We start from the raw sequence: 12162 nt of genomic DNA on the forward strand, positions 1-12162 counted from the left end.
AATGTCACGGAGTCCTTGCGTTCTACATTGCGTGCTGATTCGGTAATTGTAGCTTGTGGGAACATGCCTACCGGATGCTAACGTCTCCAGCATAAGAGACGAAATAAAAAATCGTCGTTTGCACATGGCTCCACGCATCGCTTCCGTTTGGAAAAAGAAAAATAAGAAACCATAAAAAAATTATGAACCAATGGCAGAGCTCCCCGCCAAAAATAAAGGCCTAAATTATCACAGCCGCTGGGAGCCGGTTTACGACTATAAAAGGAGGGGACCAGAAAGAAAAGGAGGAGAGATTCGCCTAGCTGCGTCAGTGAACGCACGGACAGTCTTCCATCCGACCTAAAGAAATGAAGAAGAAAAAGAGAAGGAAAGAGAGATTCGCCTAGCTGCGTCAGTGAACGCACGGGGAGATTCTCCCACCAGACCTAAAGAGATGAAGAAGAAGAAGAAGAAGAAGAAGAAGAAGAAGAAGAAGAAATAAGGCACCAGTGAACTGAAGCCAACTCCGCTCTCACGTTATGAGCCGAGATGCCTTCAATTCGAACAATGCCTATCTTACACAAACCAAAGAAGAAAAAGAAGAAAAACACAGGAGGCAAAGACGCCGCGCTGCTAGGTTGATAAATGTAGTCGCCGCTCTCAAGTTAAAAGCCTGACACATATCACCGAAGTAGCACGACCGGCCACTCACTTACCACCCCCGTCGTCTGAAAAGATAAGTACGCTTTGTTTAATTATACTACCCTACTCAAGTTCATTCCGTATCAATGCATACACACGCTGGACTATCATTCTCAATTTTCCTACAACAATTATTTCTCTTCCCACGCGCGAACAAACAATAGTGACCCGAACTTGAGATGAAAACACATCTCCTCTTCTTGCTACAACACCAGTCCTGCAACGAACATTGGTTACATACGCGCGGATATGTCCTAACTAAAACGTTCATTTCTTTTAATAGCAAATAAACGACCTTTATCTTATCCATTAACTGAGCCTTTGTTTCCTTCAATTCCTCATTCGTTTCATTATTCTCTTGTAACGGGATTGGGGTATTTATATATCCTAGTCTCCTACAAGCTCTTTTGTGAGTTGTGCCACGCCAAGAACATCTGTCTTGGGTAAGGTTTTTCCATGAGTTAGAATACAAATCGAACTGTTTGAAGGAGACCTTCAGATTGTTCTTGAACCGTTTCCACTGTCCTCCTGCGGGTCTATTTCCTTTGGACAGTTTACCGTAAAAGCAGCGGTTTTGAGAGCCTTCAAATCAGACATGCGGCATACATGACTTGCCCAACGAACCTGGCACTGCTGTAACATGGTGTGTACTGACGGAGGATTGGCGGGGATAGAACCTCTGTGTCGGGTATCTTGTCTTGCTACTTGATTTTTAACAATCTACGGAGTCATTAACCCTTATCCTCGAGTGGCCTCTGGGCCTTGATAAGTGGTGGCTCCTTTGTAAGATAAAAAGGGCAATATGGAAATGGATACAGTTCAAGTTTCACAAGCATACATGAGGATGGTAAGAATCACCGCTCGGTATACTTGTAACGTGTTCAAGATATACTACACAGTAGTTTTAAAGTAGTTTTGCACAGGTGGGGTTATTTTCGTTTTTTGTGTGTGTGTGGGGGGGTGCTTTCGTTAAGAGTCGCACTTCTTTGTTTATAACGAGATTATAACCTTTATGATAAAAATATATTTATGAACTGAAATCAGAAGTATTGTTTTTTTTTTTTTTTTTTTTTTACATCAAACATAATATAAGTTATAAAAATATTTATGACCTGTTTTTTTTCCTAACGAGATTTTTTTTTTTTTTAATATATTATGAACTGTTTTTTTTTTTGTTGTTGTTTGGTTAAAAATAACAGTTCATAAACATATTATTTGAAAAAAAAAAAACAGTTCATAAATATTTTTTTATAATAGTTCTATTTTCATGTACATCGAGGGGGGGGGCACAAATGCAACAAGTTCATCAGAGAACATCCCATTAAAATACTTGTAAAATAGGCACAGTGATGCAACATTGCGGCGATGGGACAGGGGTTGGAGCTTAGTTGACAAAGTGGGACCTATTAGATTGAAGACTCTTTTTTCGACCTTATCCAAGAGGAAGAGACTAGTGGTAGATGCACCATTCCAGATGTGGCAACAATACTTATTCATTAACAGAATTCGTGCATCCCATGCTTATCCCAGCATTCTGCTGTTTAAGCTGAATCACTAGTGTATATTTGTAAAGATACTCTAAGAATACTTACAAACAGTTGACCTTTCCTTTGATACATGCTACGTTCTTCTGAAAATCGCAAGCGGTTGAAATGTTGAATCCTAAGAAAAAAAGAAAAAAAAGAAGAAATAAAAAAGCTGAAAATGTCATTTGTTGAATAGTGACAGACTGACAGGTTGGGTAGTGTCACGTTGTCCTGGAACCGACACGTTGTAGTTTCCAGTAGTTTTGTTGTACAGCGACGTTTCTTTGCTCATTCTCTCGTTACAACTGTGAAATCTCTAGCGTGATCTTCTTCTTGCACGTGCCCTCGAACGTCATGCACGTCTCTAACGTGATCGCCTTTTTAAAATCTTTATCTTTCCCCACCGATGACGTCATTTCACATGCATTTGCATATGCGTGCCCTCGCTATGTTATAACAGAAACTCTTACGGTGATAATTTAAAAACGATATTTTAGAGTAGAAAGTTGGTCATGGCTTTACTTACGTCAGCCCCGTAACTCTTGCTTCCCTTATTTTTATCATTTAGTCCTCATATTCCATGAGCAATGTTTCTGACAAAGAGTGAAGAATTGCAGTTTCAGTCCATATAACATGTGTTGAAGGGGTGTTTATTTGCTTTCCTTACATCAATTGGCTTCATGCCTTGTCTGGAGCGATAGCCATAAAAAGTAAGCTTGTCACATAATGAAGACCGTGTTTGGGCGGAAATTTTTAAAGGTCAAGAGTCAGCGAGTGACATCAAGTGGAAGTCAAGAATGCACGTGGAGGGGTGTGTGATTTTTTTTTTTCTCTTAGCTAAAGAGATTTCAATGCGTGCGTTTGGTTTTTGTCTCCAAAAAATGGTCCAGCGCACGTAAAATTTCCATCCGCATATTGATCTATCGATCTCTCGCTTTCCTATTGTAAATAAACCTAATTAAAATATACGGCACGATTACGTTTGACACACTGGTTCCTGTCAAATCACCGAAGTTAAGCAACGGTGAGCCTGGCCAGTAACAGATGGGTGACCATTTGGGACCTCCAGGTGCTGTATGTACTCTCCGCTTATCTCAGATTTGTTTCCAGTCGTCCTGGACTTCTCCTTTCCACTGGACACAAACAGTGCCGATCCAGGAAAGGTGTGGATGGAGATTACGCAACCCTTGCCTCACAATTACATGTGCAGCTGCCCTTACAGGGGGTATCCTTTGTCTTTCGAGACTGAACAGAAACATCGATTAAAAACTGCCCGAGTAGTTTTATATCTACAGACACTAATTGCTATGGCTAATAAATGTATACAGAACCTCATCATTCAAACTCTTTGGCTTAACATTCACAGACAACATGAATTGGAACAAATTCATTAAGAACATTGTCAATTCACTCGTTTTATCATTGACTATTTTTACTCTTGAAAAGTCTGCATAAGCCGGGCGAAACGTCAAGCTTCTGGGTCTTGTCTTGTCACCTCCATTTTAAAAATCATATCGTAAGATATTTATCCCCGCCTTCTCTCTCTCTCTCTCTCTCTCTCTCTCTCTCTCTCTATATATATATATATATATATATATATATATATATATATATATATATATATATATATATCGTCTCAATCCAATCATCAAATCACTGGGAACCGAAGCCGATGTCTCACAAGTAGCATTCTATACTTGCTAGGACGATGTCATCCAACAAGCTAGCATAACGAGCAAATTAATATTACAATTTTCAGAATGTAAGAAATGATATCATTATTTTCTCAGTCAAACAACGTCGCAGCTCACAATATCCATAATAGCCAAGAAACTGGAAGTTATAAACACGAGTTTCGTCCTCATTTGAGCTCATCAGCTGAACATTTCTGCACTCAGCATTCGAAACCCATGCCTCTTGCATGCGAGGCAAGTACTGTCACTTGAAAAACACCATTAGCGCATGAAGCGATGCTCTTTGTGCAAAAAAAAAAGAGCTTAGGTATTTGGACAATGTCAAACCATTGTTAATTCACTGACCGCATAGCAGCAGCTTTGTACTACGTAGCTTCAACTATCGTTTGGGCGATCGAGTTTCGATCCTGGCTTGAGGTAGCTGCTTGTCTAGCCGCACTGATGAGATGTGAAACAGAGAAACAGTACTGTATGTGGATGACTATAATGGTCTCTATCTTAGGTTGAGCATATTCGGAAGTGATATACAAATTACCATTAGCAAATGAAGCGATGATCTTTGTGTAACGAAATTGAGCTTAGGTACTTAGGCATTATTTCACAGCCCGCATAACAGCAGCCGTATAGCTCAACGGTTAGAAGCTCCGTCTGTCGTTTGGGCGATAGGGTTTCGATCCTGTCTTGAGGTAGCTGCGATGTGGATGACTACATATATAGTCACCCACATAAAGTACTGTTTCGCTGCTCATCAGTGCGGCTAGACAGGCAAATACCTCAAGCCAGGGTTGAAACCCGACCGTTTGTACGACAGTCAAGGCTTCTAACCACTACGCTGCTGCGTGAGTCATGAGTTTAACGATGTTTTGACATCGTCCGAACTACCTCTGCTCGATTTGTTTACACAAAGAGCATCGCTTATACGCTAATGGTAATTCGTGTACTGTATCACTTCTTCTTCTTCTTCTCTCTCTCTCTCTCTCTCTCTCTCTCTCTCTCTCTCTATATATATATATATATATATATATATATATATATATATATATATATATATATATATATATATAAAGTGGATGGTTTCGATATAATTATTGTTATATCATATCGAATATCCCTTCATATTTACATGAATAAACCAGAAACCAGCAGGAGCAGCGACAGTGATAATAATGGCGACGATAAGACAACGTCCGTTCGTCGATACAACGTAAATGAACACACTAAACATACACGACAACATCAAAGCCCATTTTCTTTATGTAAACACATCAACGGAATAACTCACACCTCACTTCAACGTAGAAAACCACCAGAGGAAGCCGTACATCAAAAGAAAAATCAAAATACAAAACACAAACATCATAGCAGACGCAACTTCGGCAGCATATAAACACGAATAATTATTTAAAAAAAAAAAACAAAAACACTGCAACAGTGCAACACCAACTAAAATACATTAACAACTTTCTTAGCTTTAAATCGATATAACGCATGTATACAAACACCAAACAGATGACTCTCTACAACACATTAAAGCATAAAAAACAAAAGCAAATATAAACACAAATATAAAGCGAAAACGCTGACCAACAACCACAGCTCACCAGCCAACAGCCGTTATCCCCTCACCAGCGACACCAGCTATTGAAATTACTGTGACACTGCCGCCATCTCACTCGTGATACTGGAAGACTACTCTTCTTCCGCCACCGCCAGATCACCACAGCTCACCATCCAACAGCCGTTATCCCCTCGCCAGCTACTAAAATTACTGCGTCACCTGTCGCCGCACTCATATCCCAGACATCAGAACACCAGAACACTAAATCACATTCCTGCCATCGCCGCCACCACACACGTATTCCAGACGCCAGAACACACAAGCCACGTTCTTGCCATCGCCGCCCCTCACCTCAGTCTGACAATAATGATCATCGCCGCCCACCGCCACTGCCGAATTATCCTGACACACCAAACAGTTCGTTTCACGATCGTTTTAATTTTGAATAAAAAGTTTAAACTCAACCTTTTCGTTTGTCACTTTCTTGCTTCCATACGCTCAGTTTTGTAATATAACATTATGTTAAGTGGATCCTTTGATGATGAAATTGTTGCTAAGGCTACCTTTGCTTTTGGAAGCCTTCTTCACCGCTTGTGGGATGAAAGGGGTATCTGACTGAGCACAACATTTCTTGTTGCACGTGAGGTTGTTCTCTCTATCCTTCTTTACGACATCACATTCATCAGTTAGACGCATTCCATCTGTCTACGTTTGATTTGTGGCCTTACCCTCCGCGACAAGGTTTCAAATGCTGAAGTATTCATAGAATTAAAAATATCTGGCATCGGACCATTCCTCATCCAGTTACAGTTGTGGTGGGCTTGTCACGTCTTGAGCAAGCCTGATAACAGAATACCGAAAATTGTGATGTATGGTCAGCTGGCAGATGGGAAAATAAATGTTGGGCGGCCTTCGCTTGGGTACAAGGACAAGTTGAAAAGTAATCTGTCTGCAGTAAACATACCATATGCGAGTCTTGAAAAAGAAGTGAGTGATTGTAAGGAATGGAGATCGCGGTGTTTGGAAGGAATCCGAAAAGTTCAACTTGATAGCCTAAATAAGTTGAGAGAAAACAGAAAGAGCAAAACAATAGCAGCAGCAGCACCATTATCAGCAACTGCCAATCTACACGCGACCTTGCTTGCAGGTCTTTTGCCGGATTAAAAAGTCATCAGAGGAAAAATATAAATGAATTTAAAAATGTGGGTTGTCGGAACCTCATACGTCATATCGACGGGAGAGTCCATGATATATATAAATATATATATATATATATATATATATATATATATATTATATATATATATATATATATATATATAGATATATATATATATATGTATATATATATACATATATATATAAATACATATATATATAAATATATATATATAATAAATACATATACATATACATACATATATATATAAATACATATATATATAAATACATATATATAAACACATATATATATATAAATACATATATAAATACATATATATATAAATACATATATATAAATACATATATATATAAATACATATATAAACATATATAATAAATATAAATATATACATATATAAATACATACATATATATAAATATAAATATAATATAAATATAAATAGAAATAGAAATATATACATATATAAATACATACATATATATATATGTATAAATACATATATATATATAAATACATATATATATAAATATATATATATAAATACTATATATATAAATATATATAAATATATAAATACATACATATATAAATACATATATATAAATACATATAATATATCATACATATATAAATACATATATATAAATACATATATATAAATATATATATAAATATAAATACATACATATATAAATACATATATATATAAATACATATATATATACATACATATATAAATACATATATATAAATACATATATATATACATATATAAATACATACATATATACATAAATACATATATATATAAATACATACATATATACATAAATACATATATATATAAATACATTATATACATATATAAATACATACAAATATACATATAAATACATATATATATAAATACATATATACATATATAAATACATACAAATATACATATAAATACATATATATATAAATACATATATAATATATAAATACATACATATATATATATAAATACATACATATATATATATATAAATATACATATATATAATAATACTATATATATAAATACATATTTATAAATACATATATACATATATAAATACATACATATATATAAATACATACATATATATATAAATACATACATATATATATACATACATACATATATATACATACATACATATATATAAATACATATATATATATATAAATACATATATATATATATATAAATACATATATATAAATACATATATATAAATACATATATATAAATACATATATATATAAATACATATATATATAAATACATATATATATATATAAATACATATATATATAAATACATATATAAAAATACATATAAATATATAAATACATAATATAAATACATATATATAAATACATATATATAAATACATATATATATATATATACATATATAAATACATATAAATACATATATATATAAAATACATATAAATACATATATATATATATAAATACATATAAATACATATATATATAAATACATATAAATACATATATATAAAAATACATATAAATACATATATATATATATATATATAAATACATATAAATACATATATATAAAAATATATATAAATACATATATATATATATATATAAATACATATAAATACATATATATATATATATATAAATACATATATATATATAAATACATATAAATACATATATATATACATATATATATATAAATACATATATATATACATATATATATATAAATACATATATATATACATATATATATATATATATATATATAATATATATATATATATATATATATATATATATTATATATATATATATATAGGTTTGAGGTGTTCAAAAGAGTCTTTCTCAGGCGACCTAGAACCTCTCGACGTCATTTTTCTTTTTGACGTCGAGAGGTTCTAGGTCGCCTGAGGAAGTCTCTTTGACTGAAACAGATGGCTACTTGTAGCAACCATATGTAACTGTTTACACTAAAATAATATATATATATATATATATATATATATATATATATATGCACATAAACATTTGAAATTAAACATTTATTCTTTTTAAATGCTTTTTACGTCAGTCAGAGTGATCTAGTCATTATATGATGACCTACGCATATGAGCTAAGTTGACAGACTTATTACAACTGAAAGTGCTAAACGATAAGCAACAAGTTTCTCAAATGGGCTGACATAATTATTTACTACTAGCGGGGGTACCCGGCGTTGCCCGAGTGTTTGTTTCCGGGACGGGGGGGAGTTTTAAAAATGTTATGGTAGGTAAGTAGGAAGGATCAAACCCGAAGTCATGAGTAAAAGTAGGAAAATAAAGTGTGAAAAAAAAAAAAAAAACATCTGCAACGTTAACAGTTCGGCCACCAAGAAAAGTCCATTCCAGTTGTTAAAGAAAAACAAAAAACAAAAAACAAAAAAACCACTACGGTAGGTCAGCGCGAACGTGAAACTATAATGTGAATTGTCCAGCACGCTAACCACTACGCCACAGAGCACTGCAGCTTAGTTTAGTGATTTTAAATAACTTCACATGAAAGAACTACGAAGCCAACCCGGTGTTCTCTTCTCAACTGTTCCTTGTGAACGATCCCCAAACGGTGTTAAGTGGTGGCAGGGGGAGGAGGAATTTATTAGAGAGAAAATATTTTACCACTTCCATTGATCTTAACCGATTTTGGCCGTGACTTCTCAGCAGAAAAAGTATAGAAATCCAAGATTATCGAGGAATTTGAGAAATAATAAGCCTATAACACACCTCAGATATTGTTCTGCCGTTTGTGCATATTATATTTGCATGAAATATCTTGATTTTTAATCCTATTAATGTCAAAATCAGACGGGAAAAAATGAGTTCATTTTATTTATATAGAGAAGATAATAATTAAATACCTACAGACACTAGTGTTTCATCCTTTCGGGAATCATCAAAGCAGTGTGTCACGATTAACGCCATCGAGAAACTCGAACCTTGACAACAAAAGTCGTGTCATTAACAAGGACCCGAACCATTCGACTATCGACAACTGCGAGAGATACAGTTGAAATTAAACATTTATTCTTTTTAAATGCTTTTAACGTCAGTCAGAGTGATCTAGATATTATATGATGATCTACGCATATGAGCTAAGTTGGCCGACTTTATTACAAGTGAAAGTGCTCAACGATAAGAAACAAGTTTCTTAAAGGGGCTGACATTGTTACTTACTATAATAATTAAATACCTACAGACATTTCTTTGAAGTTTTTAACATTTGAAACTATACAAAAAATTACTTTTTATCAGTCGTTAAAAAAACATCTAGTCAGTAAGTCATTTAATCACCTGCAATCACTGCATCAACTCTCTCGAATTTACTATAATACCAATTTTTTTTTTCAAGGGATCATCAGTTGTTTACCATGAAACACTGTTTCGGGGATTTTAAAACAAAACAGTATATTACAACATGGCTCCCCAGCAGTGTTGATCAAACACCACCACCCTTAATCTTAGGAAGAAGACATGTTACAAAATTTTTTTTTCAATTTCCTATTCTTAATTGCAATTACTAACCTTTTCATAGTATAAAAATGAATTTCTATATAAATATATATATATATATATATATATATATATATATATATATATATATATATATATATATATATATATATATATAGTACTAAGACTGTACACTTGGAAAACAAAATAGGTTTAAGGTTCCAAAATTGTCCGTAAGGATCCGGTTTGGGGTAAGGTTAGTAAAGAACCTATTGTTAATTTTATTAAATTATTTTTATATAATGGCTTGAATTCAAGTTTGAAATGCAAAAGTCAAGTATCATGGGTCAATTGTGCTCTAAAAAACCCATTCATTTCGACCGCGCCCCTGTCATATCAAAGAACCTACTGTTAATTTCATATGCCGGGCCTTTCTATTTGCGCAATGATAATGGCTTGAATTGTAGTTTAAAATAAAAAAAGTCAAGTATCATCATGAAATTGTGCTCTAAACAGAAATATTTATTTCGAACGCGCCCCTGTCATATCCAAGAGCCTACTGTTGATTTTATAAGCTGGCATTTTCTGCTTGTGTGACATAGTGGATACTAAGTAAAATTTAGTTGCACTCTTCTGGAAGTTGACACTAAAAAATACAATCGCAAATTATTTATAAATTCGACCCAATCATGGTTGATAGAACGAGAACATGCTATTCCTGGGGATTAAATAAAGGGTTCTGTGGAACCACGACATCTGCACAGAATTTTGAACGGAACTCTTTATTTAATCCACAGTAATAACATGTCCTTGGGGGTAGCATATTCTCGTTCCGTCAGCTACGATTTGGGTAGAAGTGCCAAGTAATTCATAAATATATTTTGAGTGTCGCCCGCACCGAGGATAGGTTCTTCAGTCTCGAGAATAGTGTAATTTGACAAACTATTTTTTTCACCAAGTCTTTTATCCACTACGCCACGAACATTGCGAAAATAACACTCAAGATAAGAACAGTAGTTTGAAGAGTTCAAATAATACGTACAAAGGTTTTTTTTTTATATAAATATGACTTGGATGAAAAATAAATAAATAAAACTTGGTGCATCTACACGATAATAGCAAAATTCTGAAAACGAAAAAAATCGATAAAAAACAAACAAACAAATAAGCAAAACAATGTTATCTACTTACTTTTTATGTCAATTTCAACTCAAAGCTATGATATCTAACATGCCATGATATCAAACATGCCATGATATCTAACATGCTATTATATCTAACATGCTATGATATCTAACATGTCATGATATCTAATATGCCATGATATCTAACATGCTATGATATCTAACATGCTATGATATCTAACATGCCATGATATCTAACATGCTATGATATCTAACATGCCATGATATCTAACATGCCATGATATCTAACATGCCATGATATCTAACATGCCATGATATCTAACATGCTATGACATCTAACATGCTATGATATCTAACATGCTATGATATCTAACATGCTATGATATCTAACATGCTATGACATCTAACGTGCTATGATATCTAACATGCTATATCTAACATGCCATGATATCTAACATGCCATGATATCTAACATGCTATGATATCTAACATGCCATGATATCTAATATGCCATGATATCTAATATGCTATGATATCTAACATGCCATGATATCTAACATGCTATGATATCTAACATGCCATGATATCTAATATGCCATGATATCTAATATGCCATGATATCTAATATGCTATGATATCTAACATGCCATGATATCTAACATGCTATGATATCTAACATGCCATGATATCTAACATGCTATGATATCTAATATGCCATGATATCTAACATGCCATGATATCTAACATGCTATGATATCTAACATGCTATGATATCTAACATGCCATGATATCTAACATGCTATGATATCTAATATGCCATGATATCTAATATTCTATGATAT

The 12162-nt window shown here is 33.2% G+C and overlaps 1 protein-coding gene across 1 annotated transcript in view; it reads right to left on the reverse strand.

Moving 5' to 3' along the window:
• LOC145259305 (uncharacterized) overlaps positions 1–12162 on the reverse strand; it is a 43974-nt gene that overhangs the window by 22132 nt on the left and 9680 nt on the right. The window contains exon 3 of the mRNA XM_080117190.1: positions 2274–2343. Coding sequence (XP_079973316.1) covers positions 2274–2343 — 70 coding nt within the window. The remainder of the gene's footprint in view (positions 1–2273; positions 2344–12162) is intronic.

This window comes from Euprymna scolopes, chromosome 34 (genome assembly GCF_053919585.1).
Source record: "Euprymna scolopes isolate OS-2025 chromosome 34, ASM5391958v1, whole genome shotgun sequence".
NCBI classification, from domain to species: Eukaryota; Metazoa; Mollusca; class Cephalopoda; order Sepiida; family Sepiolidae; genus Euprymna; species Euprymna scolopes.